The sequence below is a fragment of the Indicator indicator genome, chromosome 7 (assembly GCF_027791375.1).
Source record: "Indicator indicator isolate 239-I01 chromosome 7, UM_Iind_1.1, whole genome shotgun sequence".
Lineage (NCBI taxonomy): Eukaryota > Metazoa > Chordata > Aves > Piciformes > Indicatoridae > Indicator > Indicator indicator.
The window spans coordinates 40,655,940-40,676,396 of record NC_072016.1 but is presented as its reverse complement, the minus strand read 5'-3'; the positions used below and the strand labels follow the sequence as shown (position 1 = coordinate 40,676,396).

General features: G+C 57.9%; 1 protein-coding gene across 1 annotated transcript in view; it reads left to right on the top strand.

Moving 5' to 3' along the window:
• Positions 1-17,661, top strand: part of ATAD1 (ATPase family AAA domain containing 1) — a 32,266-nt gene extending 14,605 nt beyond the window's left edge. The window contains exons 6-10 of the mRNA XM_054382241.1: positions 2,243-2,349; positions 10,389-10,478; positions 13,227-13,277; positions 16,254-16,390; positions 17,469-17,661. Coding sequence (XP_054238216.1) covers positions 2,243-2,349; positions 10,389-10,478; positions 13,227-13,277; positions 16,254-16,390; positions 17,469-17,589 — 506 coding nt within the window. The 3' untranslated portion in view covers positions 17,590-17,661. The remainder of the gene's footprint in view (positions 1-2,242; positions 2,350-10,388; positions 10,479-13,226; positions 13,278-16,253; positions 16,391-17,468) is intronic.
• Positions 17,662-20,457: the final 2,796 nt, after the last annotated feature.

Sequence of the window (20,457 nt, the reverse complement as noted above, 5' to 3'; positions counted from 1 at the left end):
GTGGAGTCTCCCTCTGTGGAGATATTCCAACCCCACCTGGCTGTGTTCTGTGTGCCCTGCCCTGGGTGACCCTGCTCTGGCAGGGGGGGTGGAGTGGATGAGCTCTGGAGGTTCTTCCCAACTGTGATTCAAGCTGATGGGTCAGTTGGGCTGCTGGCATCTGCCCCTTAGAGTGAGAATGGAGCAAGGGTTAGGGATATAAACACTGGTGGTAGGTCATGGTGCCAGAGCAGGAGCTCTGTTCTGTGCCTCTACCCTCACAGCCACTGCTGCTTCCTCCTCTGAGGGGAGGATCTCACAGGTAGATGAAGCTGCTGCTTGTTTTTGTTGGAGAAGAGAAGGCTCCAGGGGGACCTTGGAGCTTCCTTCCACTACCTGAAGGGATCCTCCAGGAAGGCTGCAGAGAGACTTTTCCTGAGGGTGTCTGGAGCCAGGCCAAGGAGAAATGGTTGGAAGGTGAGGGTCAGCAGGGTCAGAGTGGAGCTGAGGGAGAAGCTCCTCAGTGTGAGGGTGGTGAGGCTCTGGAACAGGCTGCCCAGGGAGGCTGTGGTTGCTCCCTTCCTGGAGGTGTTCAGGGCCAGCCTGGATGAGGCCATGGGCAGCCTGGGCTTAGTTGAGAGATGTCCCACCCATGGCAGGGGGGTTGGAGCAGATGAGCTCTGAGGTGACTTCCAACCTGAGCTATGAAATACTCCTCAGTGCCTCTGCTGTGAGGACACCTAATAGAAAATAAAACACTGAAGTTCATCACAAGGCTGAGGCAGTAGGAGAGGCTGTTCAGCCTGCAAAGCAGCAAGGTGCCAGCTGGTCAGTGCCTTTGGGCTTGGCATGTTAGTGTTTGAGTCCTTCTGAACTTGGTGGCTCTTGGCACTGCTGCTTCTGCAGTGAGTTGTACCCCTTGGAGTAACAGAGCCTGGCTGAGTTCTACCTGTCCCAGTTTAGCTTGGGGAAGGGGCTACCTTCTCAAGATGCATTTTATCCTTTTGGAGAGGGGTGGAAAACATGGCCTTGCTGCTGCTGGAAATCCTGTAGGGAGCCACTGGCCGAGTTAGAGCTCTAACAGCCTTGTGGCTTGCTTGGCATCAGTGCTGCAGCTTGCTGCTTGCCTCTGTGCTTTGACATAGAATCATGGAGTTGGTAGGCTTGGAAAGGACCTCAAGGCTCAGCCAGTCCCAACCCCCTGCCATGGGCAGGGACACCTCACACTCCAGCAGGTTGCTCACAGCCACCTCCAGCCTGGCTGCAAACACCTCCAGGGATGAGGCTTCCACCACCTCCCTGGGCAACCTCTGCCAGGCTCTCACCACCCTCCTGGCCAACAACTTCTTCCTCACAGCCAATCTCCAGCTCCCCACTTCTACTTCTGCTCCATCCCCCCCACTCCTCTCCCTCCCTCACACCCTCCAAAGTCCCTCCCCAGCTTTCTTGGAGCCCCCTGCAGATGCTGCAAGGCCACCAGAAGGTCTCCTGGGAGCCTTCTCCTCTCCAGCCTGCACAACCCCAACTCTCTCAGGCTGTCTGCAGAGCAGAGCAGCTCCAGCCCTCTGCTCCTCCTCCTGGCCCTTCTCTGGACCCCTTCCAGCCCCTCCACAGCCTTCCTGGCCTAGGGGCTCCAGACCTGGACCCAGAGCTCCAGGTGGGCTCTCAGCAGAGTGGAGCAGAGGGGGAGAATCCCCTCCCTGGCCCTGCTGGCCACACTTCTCCTGCTGCAGCCCAGGCTCTGCTTGGCTCTCTGGGCTGCAAGTGCTCACTGCTGGCTCCTGCTGAGCTTCTCCTCCCCCAGCACCCCCAAGGCCTTTCCTTCAGGGCTGCTCTCCAGCCAGTCCCTGCCCAGCCTCTCTCAGTGCCTGGGATTGCCCTGCCCCAGCTGCAGGACCCTGCTCTTGATCTTGTTGAACCTCCTGAGGCTGGCTTGGGCATCTCCAGGCTTGCAACATTCTGAGTGCTTCCACCTGGGTGCAGGAAGCTAAAGTGAAAGTTAGACTTGCCATGAAGTCAGGGAGGGGAGAACTTGGAGCACAAGCTTTGGGAGAAGCTCACTGAGAGGTGCCTGCTGGTGTCATGGAGTTGGAAAGGTGGTGAGGTCACATCACCAGAAGTATTTTTCCTTTGTGGGCAGTGCTTATGAAAGAGAAGGTGTGGGTGAGCTAAAGAGCAGCACAAACCTGCAGAGGAGGACTGCCACAGCCTGGTTTCTGGGCAGGATGGGAAGTCAATGGTGGTGCTGAACCCTTCCTTGCAGATTCCTTCTTGAGAAATCGATCGAGTTCTGACCATGAAGCTACAGCAATGATGAAAGCTCAGTTCATGAGCCTGTGGGATGGACTGGACACAGATTACAACTGCCAGGTGAGTACAGAGGCTGGCCAGAAAAGGAGCCTGATTCTTCCCCCTTGGTTAGTGTGCACTGAGACCTTGGGGAAGAGGAGCAGGCTGCATGTAGCAATCATTGCCAGCTGAGGGCCTTTACCTCTAAGTGTGTTCATAGAATCACAGAATGGCTCAGGTTGGAAGGGATCCCAGAGATTATCTACTCCAACCCCCTTGCCATGGGCAGGGACACCTCTCAACTAGCCCTGGTTGCCTCATCCAGCCTGGCCTTGAACACCCCCAGGATGGGAGCAACCACAACCTCCCAGGCAGCCTGTTCCAGAGTCTCACCACCCTCACACTGAAGCACTTCTCCCTCAGCTCCACTCTGACCCTGCTCTGCCTCAGCTTCAAACCATTCCCCCTTGGCCTGGCTCTAGACACCCTCAGTAAAAGTCTCCCTGCAGCCTTCCTGTAGGATCCCTTCAGGTCCTGGCAGGCAGCTCTGAGGTCCCCCTGGAGCCTTCTCCTCTGCAGGCTGCACACCCCCAGCTCCCTCAGCCTGGCCTCAGAGCTGCTCCAGCCCTGGGATCATCTTTGTGGCCTCCTCTGGACTCTCTCCAGCAGCTCTGTGTCCTTCTCCTGCTGGGGACAGCAGAGCTGGAGGCAGGATTGGAGGTGAGGTCTGAGCAGAGCAGAGCCCAGGGGCAGAATCCCCTCTACTGCCCTGCTGCCCACACTGCTCTGGCTGCAGCCAGCACACAGCTGCCTGCGGGCTGCAGGAGGGCACTGCTGGCTCCTGGGCAGCTGCTCAGCACCCAACACCACCAAGACTTTTTCTTCAGGGCTGCTCCCAACCCACTCTGCACCCAGCTTGGATTTGTGCCTGGGATTGGCCCAATCCAGCTGCAGGACCAGGCACTGTGACCTGCTGAACCTCATGCAGCTGGCACTGGCCCAGTGCAATGTTCCCATATTAAAGGAGGGAGATGAATTATCTGAATGGGTCACTCTTCTTCTGGAGAAGACTCTTCTGAAGGTGTCTGAGGTTTAGTTAAGGGGTGGCATTAAATGGAATCATGCTTCCATCCCATTATCCCTGCAAGCTTCAGGCCTCCTCTCAGTCTCAATAGAAATGGTGTCTCTTGGAGCATAAAAAAAAACAACAGAAACAGCTGAGTTGGACTCAGGTTGGATTTGATGATCCTTGAGGTCTTTTCCAACCTTATTGATTCTGTGCTTCTGAGGCTGTGAAAATAAAGAATCATAGAATCAGTCAGGGTTGGAAGGGAGCACAAGGCTCAGCCAGTCCCAACCCCCTGCCATGGGCAGGGACACCTCACACTGCATCAGGCTGGCCAGAGCCTCATCCAGCCTGGCTGCAAACACCTCCAGGGATGGGACCTCAACCCCAGGACCATCCAGTCCAACCTATCACCCAGCCCTAGCCAATCAACCAGACTATGGCACTGAGTGCTTCATCCAGGCTTCAGCATAGAGGAAAGTCTGCTGGATGTGTTTCTCAGCTCTCACCTGGAGCAAGCACAGGACCCCAGCTCTCCAAAGAGTTCCCTGCTTGCAAGGAAACCCAACAAAACTCTGGGGCTGATTAAAAAACACCCCCAAAAACCCAGGAAAGAAGAGGCAACCAAAAACTAACCACCACATTCCCAAATCCCAGCATGGTGGGGGTTGGAAGGGACCTCTGGAGATCATCCAGTCCAAATCCCCTGCTCCAGCAGGGCACCCACAGCACAATGCCCAGGGGGGGTTGGAAGCTCTCCACACCAGGAGACTCCACAACCTCTCTGGGCAGCCTGCTCCAGCCCTCCAGCACCCTCACAACAAACAACTTTCTGCTCCTGCTCAGCTCCAACCTCCTGCCTTCCAATTTCTGCCCCTTGGCCTGGCCCTGGCACCACTCAGCAGAGCCTGGCCCCAGCCTCTTGCCCCCTCCCCACAGCTCCTTCAGCTCTTGCTGAGCATTGCTCAGCTCCCCTCTGGGGCTGCTCTTCTGCAGGCTCTCAGCCCCAGGGCTCTCAGCCTTTGCTCCTCACAGTGCTGCTCCAGGCCCTGCTCTTTTTCAGCCCCCTGTGAAGCTCCTCACTCTCCAGTTTTGAAACTCTCAGCCTCTGCACTCTGTGGCTGGATTGCAGTGCTCCCACCGCCATCTCTTCTTTGTAAATTCTCCTCTTCCTCCTCTCTCCACCTTCTGCTGGAGACTTTTTCAGCTGGCTCTCTAAAGACTGCTGGGAACCCAGAGAGCAGACATGGGGAGGAGCTTTACAGCAGAGTGTTTGCCTGCCATTCCCAGGGTGCCAGTGGTGTGGAGACTGAACTGGAGAGAGTTGGCATTGCCAAGGTGCCAGTGGTGTGGAGACTGAACTGGAGGTAGTTGGCATTGCCAAGGTGCCAATGGTGTGGAGACTGAACTGGAGGTAGTTGGCATTGCCAAGGTGCCAATGGTCTGGAGACTGAACTGGAGGTAGTTGGCATTGCCAAGGTGCCAATGGTGTGGAGACTGAACTGGATGCTAAGCAGACCTTGGGTTTGTGGTGCTGGCTGTTTGCCATGGGTTGGTTTCGGTCTGCTGCTGTGTGTTCAGTGCCCTGCTGGTGTCCTGGCACCTTCAACATGATCTTGCTGGCTGCAGCAAGACCTCCTGGGGCTTGAAGTTTAGATTCTTACCATGGGAGGCTTCCTCTTCTGCCTGCCTGTACCCAGGGGAAGGTCAGGTTGGATAGTAAGAAAAATTCTTGGCTGCAGGAGTGGTCAGGGATTGGCACAGGCTGCCCAGGGAGGTGGTGGAGTCCCCATGCCTGGAGGTGTTCAGAAGACCTGGATGTGGCACTTTGGGACATGGCTGAATGGCCATGGTGGGCTTAGCTTGATGGTTGGACTGGATGAGCTTAGAGGTCTTTTCCAAGTGCACAGTTACAGAATCACAGCACATGAGAGGTTGGGAGGGACCTCCCGAGATCATCCAGGGGCACCCAGGGCAGTCTGCACAGGAACACATCCAGGTGGGGTTGGGAAGGCTCCAGAGAAGGAGACTCCACAACCCCCTGGGCAGCCTGCTCCAGGCCTCCAGCACCCTCACACCAAAGAAGTTTCTCCTCATGTTGAGCTGAAACCTTCTCTGTTCCACTTTTGTCTCCATTCTTCCTTGTCCTATCACTGAGCACCCCCCAACAGAGCCTGGCCCCCTCCCCTTGCCCCCCAGCCCTCAGCTACTGACAGACATTGATCAGATCCCTCTCAGCCTTCTCCTCTCCACACTAAACACCCCCAGGGCTCTCAGGCTCTCTCCACAGGGGAGATGCTCAAGTCCCCAACTCCTCCTCCTGCCTCTCCCTTGGCCTCTCTCCAGCAGCTCTCTGTCTCTCCTGACCTGGGGAGCCCAGACCTGGACACAGGATTGCAGCTGTGCTCTCAGCAGGGCAGAGCAGAGGGGCAGCAGAACCTCCCCAGCCCTGCTGGCCACACTTTGCTTGCTGCCCCCAGGACCCCCTTGGCTCTCCTGGCCACAAGGGCACTTTGCTGTGCCATGCAGAACTTGCTGCCCACCAGCACTCCAAGCTCTTTCTCCATGGAGCTGCTCTCCAGCAGGGCAGCTCCTAACCTGTCCTGGTGCCTGCTGCTGTTCCTCCCCAGCTGCAGGACCCTGACCTTGTCCTTGTTGATCTCCATGAGGTTTGCCTGCAGCTAGCTCCCAGCCTGTCCTGCTCTCCTGGGATGGCAGCACAGCCTGAGGGCTGTCAGCCAACTCCCCCCCCCCCCCACTTCCAGTTTGGTATCATCAGGAACTTGCTGAGGATGCTTTCAGTGCCCTCAGCCGGGTTGTTGATAAAGATCTGATTCCAGTCTATGCTTCCAGAGGCTGAACAGGGCACTCTTGTCCTTTTGGTAGTGAGCCACCAGAGTAAAATGCCCTGTGGAGGCACCACAGGGGCTGATTCAGGTTTGTTGGGAGTGTTTTCAGCAAGAGTGGCTCAGGCTCCCTGAGCTCTGGGCAACCTGATCTTGTGGAGGGTGTCCCTGCTGACTGCAGGGGGGTTGGAGTGGATGAGCTTGGGAGGTCCTTTCCAACCCAGAGCATTCTGTGGTTCTATGTTAGTGCCCCTGAGGGTGTGTTCAGTGAAGAGATGGTTTGGACATGAGCATCACCTCAGGTTTCTGACAGCACCTTGCTGGCTCATTCTGTTGGAAAGATTGCCTTGGGTTGGTTGTCTTCACTCTGGCCAGGCAAAGCCCCTTGGAATAAGGATCCAATTTGGCTCTTGTGACAGTAGCAGCTGTTCCAAATGCTAGGAGGAAATAGGAAGTAAGGGTTGTGATGAGTGTTGGTTGCAGCAGCAAAGCATGGTCAGCTTTAGGCTCAGCCTGCCAAGGAAGGACTCCTGACTGACTCCAGCAGCAGCTTGGGGCACAGCTGAGCTGCTGAAAGGCACAGTGAGAATCATGGAACTGCTTTGGTTGGAAGAGACCTGAAGGGGTATCAAGTCCAGCCCTTAACCCAGCACTGCCAGGTCACCCATGACTCTCAACACCACATATCCAGGGCTTTGAAAGCCCTCCAGGAGTGAGGACTCCACCACAGCCCTGGGCAGCCTGGGACAGGCCTCAACAACCCTCCAGAGGAAGAAATTGTTGCTCTTGTCCAACCTAAACCTCCCCTGAGGCAACTTGAGGTCATTTCCTCTCATCTTATCACTTGTTACTAAGGAGAGGAGACCAACCCCTACCTGGCTGCAGCCTCCTCTCAGGGAGCTGGAGAGAGCAATGAGGTCTCCCCTCAGCCTCCTCTTCTCCACACTAAACCCCAAGACCCTTAGCTGTTCCTCACCAGATCTGATGTCCATTGCCCTTCTCTGGACACACTCCAGCACCTCACTGCCCTTCTTGGAGTGAGGGCCCTCCTGGGTTCCACTTTGTGCCCATTCCTCCTTGTCCTGTCCCTGGGCACCACTCAGCAGAGCCTGGCCCCAGCCTCTTGCCCCCTCCCCACAGCTCCTTTAGCTCTTGCTGAGCATTGCTCAGCTGCCCTCTGGGGCTGCTCTTCTGCAGGCTCTCAGCCCCAGGGCTCTCAGCCTTTGCTCCTCCCAGAGCTGCTCCAGGCCCCTCAGCAGCTTTGCAGCCTGCCCTGGACTCTCTCCAGCAGTTCCCTGTCTCTGGAACTGGGGAGCCCAGAACAGGACTCCAGATGTGGCCTCACCAGAGCAGAGAGGGAGGAGAACCTCTCTTAGCCTGCTGGCCACACTCTTCTTCATGCACCCCAGGACACCATTGGCCTTCTTGGCCACAAGAGCACCTCATCTGTTACTCAGTGGTCCCCCAGCACTCCCAGCTCCTTCTCCATGGAGCTGCTTCCCAGCAGGTGCTCCCTCCCCTGTGCTGCTGCAGGAGATTGTTCCTCCCCAGGGCCAGGACCCTACCCTTGCCCTTGGTGAACTCCATGAGGTTCCCCCTGCCCAGCTCTGCAGCCTGCCCAGGTCTGGCACAGCCTGAGGGGTGAACTTTGCAGCCTCCCCTGGCCTCTCTCCAGCAATTCCCTGTCCCTCTGGAACTGGGGAGCCCAGCACTGGCCACACACACAGCTCCTCAGGGAAGGAGAGGGCTGCTCCAGCCCTGGTGAAGCAGAGCCCTTTTGGCCCCCTGGGCAGTGCCACCTCTAGGTGGCAGGGTGGCTCTGCTCTGCCACAAGCAAAGCTGCCAGGGCTGCCTTGGCAACGCTGACCTCAGACAGAAGGCCAGGAGCACGTCGGGAAAAGGGTATTGATAAGAGGTTAATTGCCCTGGCATTTGTCACTTGAGTGACTCCAGTGTTTGCCCTGTACACAACTTAGCAGCTCAGATGGGACAGCAGAGCTGAGCTGAATGGAAGTCAGTTTGCTCTGACCTGGAAGGGAGCCCAAGGAGCTAAACACCTGAGCCACGCTCCTGCCCTGCTGCTGCACTGCACACAGCTGCCTGCTGGCTTTTAGAGCTTCTTTGGATGATTGAAGAAGAAAAATCAGCATTTTGTCAGAGCACCACAGAATGGCTCAGGTTGGAGGGGAGCTCAGGGATCAGCCACTCCAACCCCCCTGCCACGGGCAGGGTCATGGAGTCACAGAATGGTTTGGGTTGAAAAGGACCTTCAAGATCATCTAGTTCCAACCCCCTGCCATGGGCAAGGACACCTCCTCCAAAGCCAGCTTACTGAAGGCCCCTCCCAACCTGCCCTTCAACACTGGCAGGCTTGGAGCCTCCACAGCTTCTCTGGGTAACCTGTTCCAGTGCCTCACCACCATCACAGGGAACAGTTTTGTCTTAATGTCTCATCCTCAGTCCAGCTTCTTCCAGTCTGTAACCATCACCTCTCGTCCTGTCCTTCCATGCATTTGCTCAAAGTTCTTCCCCAGCTCTCCTGGAGGCTCCCTTCAAATCCTGGAAGGCTTCTCTAAGGTCTCCCTGCAGCCCCTAGACTCAGCTGCCCAAGGTCTCATCCAGCCTGGCCTTCAACACCCCCAGGGAGGAGACATCCACAGCCAACCTGGGCAGCCTGTGCCAGAGTCTCCCCACCCTCACACTGAGGAGCTTCTCCCTCAGCTCCACTCTGACCCTGCTCTGCCTCAGCTTCAAACCATTCCCCCTTGGCCTGGCTCTAGACACCCTCAGCAAAAGTTCCTCTGCAGCCTTCCTGCAGGATCCCTTCAGGTCCTGGCAGGCAGCTCTGAGGTCCTCCTGGAGCCTTCTCCTCTGCAGGCTGCACACCCCCAGCTCCCTCAGCCTGGCCTCACAGCAGAGCTGCTCCAGCCCTTGGATCATCCTTGTGGCCTGCTCTGGCCTTGCTCCAGCAGTCCCATGCCCTGTGTTTTAGTTTGTGTTTGGCCAGCCTGGACAGCTGGAGTTTCCCTTCAGTTTCCAACAGAGCCCTCAACTGCCACATTTCTTAATCCCTTATCAAAATGTCTCCTTGCAAGGCCCTTCCAGACCACCAGAAACAAGAGAGGCAACACCACGACTTACAAGGGGAAGTTTGGGGTTACTGCTGAGGCTTTGAACTTTCCAATTGGGCAGAGAAGGGCTCAGGCTACTGGAGAAGTCTCCACTTGGGTGCTGCTCTGTGGTGCTGCTGCTCCGTGGTGGTGGAGCTGCTGCTCCATGGTGGTGCTGCTGCTGCTCCGTGGTAGAGCTGCTGCTCCAGGCTGCTGCTGCTCCGTGGCAGAGCTGCTGCTGCGTGCTGCTGCTGCTGCTGCTGCTGCTGCTGCTCCTCCATGGTGATGGTGCTGCTGCTGTTCTGTGGTGGTGGTGCTGCTGCTGCTCCGTGGTAGAGCTGCTGCTCTGTGGCGGTGCTGCTCTGTGCTGCTGCTGCTCTGGGGTCGAGCTGCTGCTGCTGCTCCGTGCTGCTGCTGCTGCTTTGTGCTGCTGGTGCTCTGTAGTGGTGCTGTTCCATGTGGAGCTGCTGCTGCTCCGTGCTGCTGCTGTTTTAGGGTGGAGCTGCTGCTGCTCCGTGGTGGAGCTGCTGCTCCATGCTGCTGCTGCTGCTCCGTGCTGCTGCTGCTGCTCCATGCTGCTGCTGCTGCTGCTCCATGCTGCTGCTGCTGCTCCATGCTGCTGCTGCTACTGCTCCGTGCTGCTGCTGTTGCTCCGTGCTGGTGCTGTTGCTCCGTGCTGCTGCTCCCTGCTGCTGCTGCTGCTCCGTGCTGCTGCTGCTGCTCCATGCTGCTGCTGCTACTGCTCCGTGCTGCTGCTCCATGCTGCTGCTGCTGCTGCTGCTCCGTGCTGCTGCTCCCTGCTGCTGCTGCTGCTCCATGCTGCTGCTGCTGCTCCGTGCTGGTGCTGCTGCTCCGTGCTGCTGCTGCTGCTGCTGCTCCATGCTGCTGCTGCTCTTCCCTGCTGCTGCTGCTCTTCCCTGCTGCTGCTGCTCTGCTGAGCTGCCCCTTGCCGAAAGGAGCAGCACGGAGCCTTGTGCAGCACCTCTGGATGTTGATGCTCTTGCTCAAAAGTGGGGCAGGGTTTTGAAACTGCACTCCCAGGGCTGTTTTCCAAAGCTGATTTGGTGCTGACTGCTTTCATCTGTTGGCTGTTCACAGGTGATAGTGATGGGAGCCACCAACCGTCCCCAGGACCTGGACTCTGCCATCATGAGGAGGATGCCAACTCGCTTCCACATCAACCAACCTGTAAGTCACCCTGGCCTGGCCTCACAGGTGCCTGCTGGCTCAGCTCCAGAGCTCCAGGAGCTTTGTCAGCCAGGGAACTTGTGTCTTGAGGGGGCCACAAAAGTGAGCAGGGCATTGGAGCACCTCTGCGTCCAAAGCAGTGTGGCCAGAGATGGAGAGAGGGGATCCTGCCCCTCTGCTTTGTTCTGCTCTGGGGAGACCTCACCTGCAGGGCTGTGGCCACCTCTGGAGCCCTCAACACAAGAGAGAGATGGACCTGGTGGAGAGGGTCCAGAGCAGGGCCATGAAAATCACACCTCTGCTGTGAGGACAGGCTGAGGGAGCTGGGGGTGTTCAGCCTGGAGAAGAGAAGGCTCCAGGGAGACCTCAGAGCAGCCTGACAGTACCTGAAGGGGCTACAGGAAGGATGGAGAGAGACTGTTCCCAAAGGCCTGCAGGGACAGGAGAGGGGCAATGGCTTCAAAGTAGAGCAGAGCAGATGGAGATTGGATGTGAGGAACAAGTTCTGCAGCAGGAGGGTAGTGGAGCACTGGAAGAGGTTGGGAGGTGGTTGAGGCTCCATGGCTGGAGATCTTCAAGGGGAGGCTGGAGAGGGCTGTGGGCAACCTGATCTAGTGGAGGATGTCCCTGCTGAGTGCAGAGGGCTTGGCCTGGCTGAGCTTTGGAGCTCCCTTCCAAGCCAGAGCATTCTGTGAGTCTGGATTCTTTTGATGTCATTGTACTCTGTTAGAGGCATGCACAGAACTTGGCATCTTCATGGGAAGTTTCTTGCCAAGATCTTGAGTCCTTGGCTGTTTATCTGAACCAACTCTGTGCCCTCTGAGGGCTTCCTACCCTTGGTCTTCATCTTGGCTTAGATACTGAGAAGAACTCAGTGTTACCTTGAAGACAGCCACACAAAAGCACAGGAGTGGCCTCAGAGCCTTGCCTGCAGGAGGAGTGGCAGCCAGAGCAGACAGGCTCAAGGAGCAGGTCCCTCTTGAGTGCCTTTCAGCCCTTTCTAACACACAACATTCCCTTCTGAGGGAGCAATGAAGGCAGCATTCCAGAGCCTGTGTCCCTCTCAGGCCTTTCCACAGTCAGGCACTGCAAGCAGCCTGGGAATCTGATTCTGCTGTGACTTAGGCAGTCATGAAGATCTTTACCAATGATGCCAGCCATCACCAGCTTACCCTTGTGCATCACCTTGACTACCTCTTGTGCTGTCCTCACCCTTCCCAAGGTGGCTTAAGGCTCCTTGGAACACTTGGTGCTGTCAGAAGGCTCTTTTGGTGTCCCTGTTAGGAGGAGCTCAGTTGTGCCTGTGGCTGCTTCCTTTGGGCTGCAGCTATTTCCCTTTGGCTGCAGCAATACCTTCCCTTTTTCACTTCCATGCAGCAGCTCAGAGACCAAACTAGGGGAGCAGATCTCTGGTTGGTTGTGCAAGAGAGGAGGCCTCTTGGCAGACCCATCCTGGGATGGGTTCCAGCCCTGCTGGGTGGCTGCAGTGGGGAACAAAAAGTGTCGGAGGCTTAGTCAGTGCTCAGCCACACTGCCTGCTCCTGGGCCTTCACACCCCTGCCTCACCTGCACCTCCTCTTCCTCCTCCTCCTCCTCTTGGGGGCCAGGGAGCAGCCAGCTGCCTCTACAGTGACATTCATGAAGGGCAAGGGTCAAGTCCTACATCTGGGGAAGGACAACCCCCTGCAGCAGTGCAGCTTGGGGGCTGACCCCTGGGAGAGCAGGTCTGACCTGGTGGGCAACAGGATGCCCATGAGCCAGCAGGACAAGAAGGCCAAGGGCATCCTGGGGTGCGTCAAGAGGAGTGTGGCCAGCAGGTCAAGGGAGGTTCTCCTGCCCCTCAGCCCTGGTGAGGCCTCACCTGGGGTACTGTGTCTGGCTCAGGGCTCCCCAGCTCAAGAAGGGCAATCCCAGGCACAGATCCAGGCTGGGGGAGGAGTGGCTGGAGAGCAGCCTGCAGCAGAAGGCCTTGGGGGTGTCAGGTGGTGACAAACTGCCCAGGAGCCAGCAGTGGTCCCTGGCAGCCCAGAGCCAGCTGAGTGCTGAGCTGCATCCAGAGCAGGGAGAGCAGCAGCACAGGGAGGGGATTCTGCCCCTGCTCTGCTCTGCTCAGACCCCACCTGCAGCACTGCCTCCAGCTCTGGGGCCCCAGCACAAGAAGGACCTGGAGCTGCTGGAGAGGCTCCAGAGGAGGCCACCAAGATGAGCAGAGGCTGCAGAACCTCCCCTGTGGGGCCAGGCTGGGAGAGTTGGGGCTGTGCAGCCTGGAGAACAAAAGGCTGCAGGGGGACCTCAGAGCAGCCTTGCAGGACCTGAAGGGCTCCAGGAGAGCTGGGGAGGGACTTTGGCCAAGGGCTGGGAGTGCCAGGCTGAGGGACAATGGCTTTGAGCTGGGAGAGGGGAGAGTGAGAGTGGAGAGGAGGAAGAAATTGTTGAGAGTGAGGGCGGGGAGAGACTGGCACAGGTTGCCCAGGGAGGCTGTGGCTGTCCCCTCCCTGGAGGTGTTCCAGGCCAGGCTGGATGAGGCCTTGAGCAGGCTGTGCTGGTGGGAGGTGTCCCTGCCCATGGCAGGGGGTTGGAGCTGGATGAGCTTTAGGGTCCTTTCCAACCCAACCCATCCTGTGAGTCTGAATGCCCAGCCTGAGGGATCAGCTGCTGTCCCTGAGCTGAGGCAGGGCAGCCTGGAGCTCCAACCTTCCATGCATTTGGTTTCTGTGCTCTAAGAGCTTTTCATCTCTTTTGTTTCAGGCTCTGAAACAGAGAGAAGCCATCCTGAAGCTGATCTTGAAGAATGAAAATGTAAGTGGCCTCCTGGCTGTGCTGTATGGCTCAGGGCAGGAGTGCAGGCTGGGGAGCTGCACAGAACTCCTTTTCTGCCTGGCTTGGAGTGAGGTGGAGGTGATCTGCCAGGGTACCTCTGATGGTAACTGAGGAACCCTCTGTGGTTGGGGGTGTGGGGCTGAAGCCAAGCAGGAGAGTTGCCTCCTGGCTTAAGCACAAGCCTAAGGTGTGAGCAGCAGGCTAGGGCTGTGTGCTGAATCACCAGCTCTGAGGATGAGGACTTCTCAGGCTCCATCTCCTTGGTGTGTGAGAGGGTGATGCATTTATGTCCCCACCACTGCTGAATCACCTTTGCCTGTCACCTTGGGCAGTGGAGGAAGCTTCCAGAGCTCAGGAAGCAGGGAGGAGAGCTGCTGAGTTCTGGCTTAAGTCTGTCCAGTCAGGTGGAGAGGAGTGACACTTCTGAGCCCTGCTTCATGTTTCCCTCAGGACAAAGCTCCTCTAGGTCTTGTTTTAGGGTAGTCCTGCATGTGGGTCACAACAACCCCATGGACACCCCAGCCTTGTGGGAGCTTGTGGCTGGAAACTGCCCAGCAGGAAAGGGCCTGGGGGTGCTGGGTGGCAGCAGCTGGAGAGGAGGCAGCAGTGCCCAGGTGGGCAAGAAGGGCAGCAGCAGCCTGGCCTGGAGCAGCAATGGTGTGGGCAGCAGGAGCAGGGCAGGGCTTGTGCCCTGTGCTGGGCACTGGGGAGGCCACAGCTTGAGTGCTGGCTTCAGCTCTGGGCCCTGAGTGCCAGAAGGACACTGAGGGCTGGAGCAGGTGCAGAGAAGGGCAAGAGAGCTGGGGAAGGGTCTGGAGAAGAGGGCTGGGGAGGGAGGAGCAGCTGAGGGAGCTGGGGGGGTTGGGGTGGAGAAGAGGAGGCTGAGGGAGACCTCATTGCTCTCTACAGCTCCTGAGAGGAGGCTGCAGCCAGCTGGGGGTTGGGCTCTGCTCCCTAGGACCCAGTGATAGGAGAAGAGGAAATGGCCTCAAGATGTCCTAGGAGAGGTTTAGGTTGGACATGGGAAGAAGCTTCTTCCCTGGAAGGGTTCTCAAAGCCTGTCACAGGCTGCCCAGGGAGGTGGTGGAGTCCCCATCCCTGGAGGTGTTTCAAAGCTTGCAGAGATGTGGTGCTGAGGGCCATGGCTCAGCCCCAGCCTTGGCAGAAGATGGTTCATCTCAATGGGGCCAGGCTCTGCTGAGTGGTGCCCAGGGCCAGGCCAAGGGGCAGAAAGTGGAAGGCAGGAGGTTGGAGCTGAGCAGGAGCAGAAAGTTGTTTGTTGTGAGGGTGCTGGAGGGCTGGAGCAGGCTGCCCAGAGAGGTTGTGGAGTCTCCTGGTGTGGAGAGCTTCCAACCCCCCCGGGCATTGTGCTGCTGGGCAGGCTGCTGTGGGTGCCCTGCTGGAGCAGGGGGTTGGACTGGATGATCTCCAGAGGTCCCTTCCAGCCCTCCCCATGCTGGGATTTGGGAATGTGGTGGTTAGTTTTTGGTTGCCTCTTCTTTCCTGGGTTTTTGGGGGTGTTTTTTAATCAGCCCCAGAGTTTTGTTGGGTTTCCTTGCAAGCAGGGAACTCTTTGGAGAGCTCAGAGAAAGGACTTTTTGTTTTTGGAAAGCTAAAAGACAGTGAAGGCTGAGAAAGTTCTTAGGGCAGGAAGGAGCACACCAGGAGGAGGCTGTGGTGTGTCTTTGGTGGTCATAGTGAGTGACTGCAGAGGGGAAGTCAGGCTTGGCTGATCTGATAGCCTTCTGTGATGTCCTAACTGAATGGGGAGATGCAGGCAGACCAGGGGATGGCCTTAGCAAGGCCTTTGCCACTGCCTCCCATAGCAAGCTCAGGAGGTGTGGAACAGAAGAGCAGAGAGTGAGAGGGATTGGGAACTGTTACACAACAGAGTGCAGAGAGTGGTGGTCAGTGGTGCCAAGGCCACCTGGAGAGCTGGGACCAGTGGAGTGCCCCAGGGATCAGTGCTGGGTCTGGTCCTGTTCAACATCTTCAGCAATGACACTGATGTGGGGACAGACAGACAGACAGACAGACAGACGGGGTCTGCTCTGCAGGTTTGCTGATGGTACCAAACTGGGAGGCTTGGCTGAGACACCTGAAGGCTGTGAGGCCATTCAGAGACTTGGGCAGGCTGAGAGCTGGGCAGAGAGGAACCTCCTGAGGGTCAGCAAGGATGAGAGCAGAGTCCTGCAGCTGGGCAGGAAGAATAAACTGCAGCAGGACAGGTTGGGAGGGGATCTGCTGGAGAGCAGCCCCAAGCAGAAGGAGCTGGCAGTGCTGGGGGGCAGCAAGTTCTGCCTGGCACAGCAATGTGCCCTGGGGGCCAAGAAGGCCAAGGGGGTCCTGGGCTGCATGCAGCAGAGTGTGGCCAGCAGAGCCAGGGAGGTTCTCCTCCCCCTCTGCTCTCCTCTGCCCTGCTGAGGCCACAGCTGGAATATTGCATCCAGTTGTGGGCTCCCCAGGTCAGGAGGGACAGGGATCTGCTGCAGAGAGGCCAAGGGAGGGCTGCAAGGCTGCTGAAGGGCCTGGAGCAGTGCCTGGGGAGGAGAGGCTGAGAGCCCTGGGGCTGTTCAGTCTGCAGAGCAGAAGGCTGAGAGGGATCTGCTCAATGTCTGTCAAGAGCTGAGGGCTGGGGGGCAGGAAGGAAGGCACAGGGACAGCCTCTGCTCACTTGTGCCCTGGCATAGGCCAAGGGGCAAGGGATGGAAACTGCAGCCCAGGAGGTTGCAGCTCACCAGGAGGAGGAACTTCTTGAGTGGGAGGGTGCCAGAGCCCTGGAGCAGGCTGCCCAGAGAGGTTGTGGAGTCTCCTTGTGTGGAGCCTTTGCAGCCCTGTCTGGATGTGTTCCTGTGTGCCCTGTGCTGGATTCTCTGCTCCTGCTCTGGCAGGGGCTTGGACTGGAAGCTCTCCAGAGGTGCCTCACATGCTGTGGTGGCTGTGGCTGTCTGGCAGGTGGACAGGCATGTGGACCTGCTGGAGGTGGCCAAGGAGACCGATGGCTTCTCAGGCAGTGACCTGAAGGAGATGTGCCGGGATGCGGCGCTGCTCTGCGTCAGGGAGTATGTCAACTCTGCCTGTGAGGAGGAGAGGTAAGGGGGCCTTGTCCTCCCTGCTCTGGCAGCTGGACAGCACCTCTGGGTGCTCCTGGCTGCTCTTCCACCCTGGCCAATCAGTTCCATCTTGGTTGGGTGGTGCTGGCAGTTTTACAGAGGATTAGAAGCTTGTGCTGAGCCCCCACAGGGAATAGTTCTCTTCTTAGTGACAAACTGCCCCAGTGCAGCCAGAAAAAAAAATCCACCACCAACCCAACAAGCAGGGGCCTTTGGGTCATGGAAAGAACAGCTTTGGGGCTAAAGTGGGCAAGCTCAAAGAGTGGAGGGGAGCCAAACCATTCTGTGACTCTGTGCTGCACTACAGCATTGCTCCAGCAGCCCCAGCCCAGGCAAGCAGCACTGGAAGGCTGCTTTCTGATGGCCACTTGCCCTGGCTGAACAGGGGCCAGTCCCTTGCACAAGAGTCACACCAGAAGGTACACCCCTCTAGCACCTAAGGCTGCGTTGGGCTCCATCCCACTTATCCCAATCCAGGGAGCTACTTTTGCCAAGGGCTGGGAGTGCCAGGCTGAGGGACAGTCGGTTGGACTGGAGGATCTTGGAGGTCTCTTCCAGCCTGGTTGGTTCTATGATTCAATGGCTTTGAGCTGGGAGAGGGCAGACTGAGAGTGGAGAGGAGGAAGAAATTGTTGAGCGTGAGGGTGGGGAGAGACTGGCACAGGTTGCCAGGGAGGCTGTGGCTGCCCCCTCCCTGGAGGTGTTCCAGGCCTTGAGCAGCCTGGGCTGGTGGGAGGTGTCCCTGCCCATGGCAGGGCTTGGAGCTGGATGACCTGGAAGGTCCCTTCCAAGCCAACCCCTTCTCTAGGATTCTTTGGAACAATTCCTTTGAGCACTGCCAGCTGCCTCCATGGGTCCTGGCTCTGCTCTGGCTCTTCACCCCCAGCCAAGTGCTTCAGCTGCCTGCACCTGCCTGGGCTTGGCCCCAGTCCAGGGAGCTACTGGGAAACACTTTTGCCAAGGGCTGAGGGACAATGACTTTGAACTGGGAGAGGGGAGCTGAGTGAGTGGCAGAGGTCCCAACGGCTGTCCCTTGCTCCCACTGTCTCCCTGGCAGCCAGGAGGAGGATGAGATCCGGCCAGTGCAGCAGCAGGACCTGCAGAGGGCGGTGGAGAAGATGAGGAGGTCGAAGGACGCCACGCTGCAGAACGTCCTGATGCACGTCAGCCTGGATTAGGCAGGAGCCAGGAGCACCTCCCTGCTGGGCTCAGATCTGGGATTGGTTTGGGTTGTTTTCTTCTTGTTTTTTTTTTTTTTTAAGCTCCACCTCTGTAATCAATTAGCAAAGAAAAAAAAAAAAGAAAACCAAACCCAGAAAACCCCCACAACCAACCACAGTGAGGGGCTGGGGGTGGGTGGGTGGGAGTGGGAGGACCCCCCTCTTTCTGGCATTGTTTTGATCCCACAACAACTCCTAAGTTCCTGGAACCTGGTGGGTGAGGAAGTGGAAGAGTCCTTGCCCCAGAGCAAGAACAGCTGCCTGCAGCTCAGCCCGGCAGGGGTGCCCTGTGTGAGCCTTACCCTGGGAGGCTGTGCCCACACCTGGGGCTTCCAGGGGGCACAGAGCCTGCAGGCAGAGCTGTGTGGGAGGAGGTGCAGGCTGGAGGCTCATCCCAATGCTGTGTTCCCATTTGCTCCTCCTGTCAGCAGCCAGCCCCGAGGCAGACCCCCTGCTGCTTCTCCAGCCAGGCACAGCTTGAAGTCTTCCTCTGATGTTTGCTTCTTTCTCCTGACCACTTGACAGCTGGTGCCCTGCTGTGGGACTGACAGCAAAGCCCTGCTCAGGCCTGTGAGTGCTGCTCCCTTTGGATGAGTTCTGCTTTTTTTTTTTTTTTTTTTTTTTTTTTTGAGGCTCCCTTTTAAACCTGGCTTTGATTTTTTGTTTGTTTGTTTTTGTTTTGGGTAAGCAGGGTAGGACCCTGATTGCCCTGCCACGGAGCTCCCCCCCGCTGGGTTCTGGTGCCTGTGCTGTGTGCTGGCTGCATGCCACAGGCAGGGGGTGGTGCTCTGTGCCCCTCTGCTCCCTCCTGTGCTCTGAGCTGCCAAACCCAGGAGGAGGGAAGGGCTTTGGGTTCAATAAATACGATTTAGCCATCTCCTGCTCTCCTTGCTGCCAGCACTGAGGCTGGGGGGCATTACCCTGATGTCATTTACCTGGACCTGAGCAAAGCCTTCAACACTGTCCCACACCACAGCCTGCTCTCCAGACTGGTGGCACATGGGTTTGATGGGTGGGCACCACTAGATGGATACAGAACTGGCTGGATGGCTGCACCCAGAGAGTGGCTGTCAATGGCTCCATGTCCCAGGGGAGGCCAGGGACAAGTGGAGTCCCTCAGGGCTCAGTGCTGGGACCAGGCTTGTTCAACATCTTTGTTGGTGCCATGGACAGAGGCATTGAGTGCACCCTCAGCAGGTTTGGTGATGACACCAAGCTGTGTGGTGCAGCAGACAGGCTGGAGGGAAGGGATCCATCCAGAGAGAGCTGGACAGGCTGGAGGGAAGGGATCCATCCAGAGGAAGCTGGACAGGCTGGAGGGAAGGGATCCATCCAGAGGGAGCTGGACAGGCTGGAGGGAAGGGATCCATCCAGAGGGAGCTGGACAGGCTGGAGGGAAGGGATCCATCCAGAGGGAGCTGGACAGGCTGGAGGGAAGGGATCCATCCAGAGGGAGCTGGACAGGCTGCAGGGAAGGGATCCATCCAGAGGGAGCTGGACAGGCTGGAGGGAAGGGATCCATCCAGAGGGAGCTGGACAGGCTGGAGGGAAGGGATCCATCCAGAGGGAGCTGGACAGGCTGCAGGGAAGGGATCCATCCAGAGGGAGCTGGACAGGCTGGAGGGAAGGGATCCATCCAGAGGGAGCTGGACAGGCTGGAGGGAAGGGATCCATCCAGAGGGACCTGGACAGGCTGCAGAGCTGAGCCCAAGCCAACCTCAGGAGGTTCAACAAGACCAAGGGCAAGGTCCTGCAGCTGGGGCAGGGCAATCCCAGGCACTGAGAGAGGCTGGGCAGGGACTGGCTGGAGAGCAGCCCTGAAGGAAAGGCCTTGGGGGTGCTGGGGGAGGAGAAGCTCAGCAGGAGCCAGCAGTGAGCACTTGCAGCCCAGAGAGCCAAGCAGAGCCTGGGCTGCAGCAGGAGAAGTGTGGCCAGCAGGGCCAGGGAGGGGATTCTCCCCCTCTGCTCCACTCTGCTGAGAGCCCACCTGGAGCTCTGGGTCCAGGTCTGGAGCCCCTAGGCCAGGAAGGCTGTGGAGGGGCTGGAAGGGGTCCAGAGAAGGGCCAGGAGGAGGAGCAGAGGGCTGGAGCTGCTCTGCTATGAGGACAGACTGAGAGAGTTGGGGTTGTGCAGGCTGGAGAGGAGAAGGCTCCCAGGAGACCTTCTTGGAGCCCCCTTCAGATCCTGGAAGGCCACAAGAAAGCTGGGGAGGGACTTTTTAGGCTCTCAGGGAGTGACAGGACTGGGGGGAATGGAACAAAGCTGGAAGTGGGGAGATTCAGACTGGATGTGAGGAAGAAGTTCTTCCCCATGAGAGTGGTGAGAGCCTGGAATGGGTTGCCCAGGGAGGTGGTTGAGGCCCCATCCCTGGAGGTGTTTGCAGCCAGGCTGGATGAGGCTCTGGCCAGCCTGATGCAGTGTGAGGTGTCCCTGCCCATGGCAGGGGGGTTGGGACTGGCTGAGCCTTGGGGTCCCTTCCATCCCTGACTGATTCTGTGGTACCTCACACTGAGGTGGCTCTGGGGAAGGGCCTGGCAGTAAGTTTTGACAGTCACTTGGTTTCCTTTCTTACCATATCATGAATTCTGTGCTCATGCCACAGGAGTGCACCCCCAGAACTGCTCTGCCCCCCACCCTGGGGCTGCTCCCTCTGCTAGGGGAGGGCTGGGGGAGCATGGAATACACTGGGACTGTGTAAAGCAAAACTGCACTTCAGGAGGAAATGACAGACAAGCTGGGGCCAGCCACCAAGCCTGGGGGCTGCTGCTGGTGGCCACTGCTCACCTGTGTCTCTCAGGCCCACACAGACCTGCAGCAGCTCTGAGG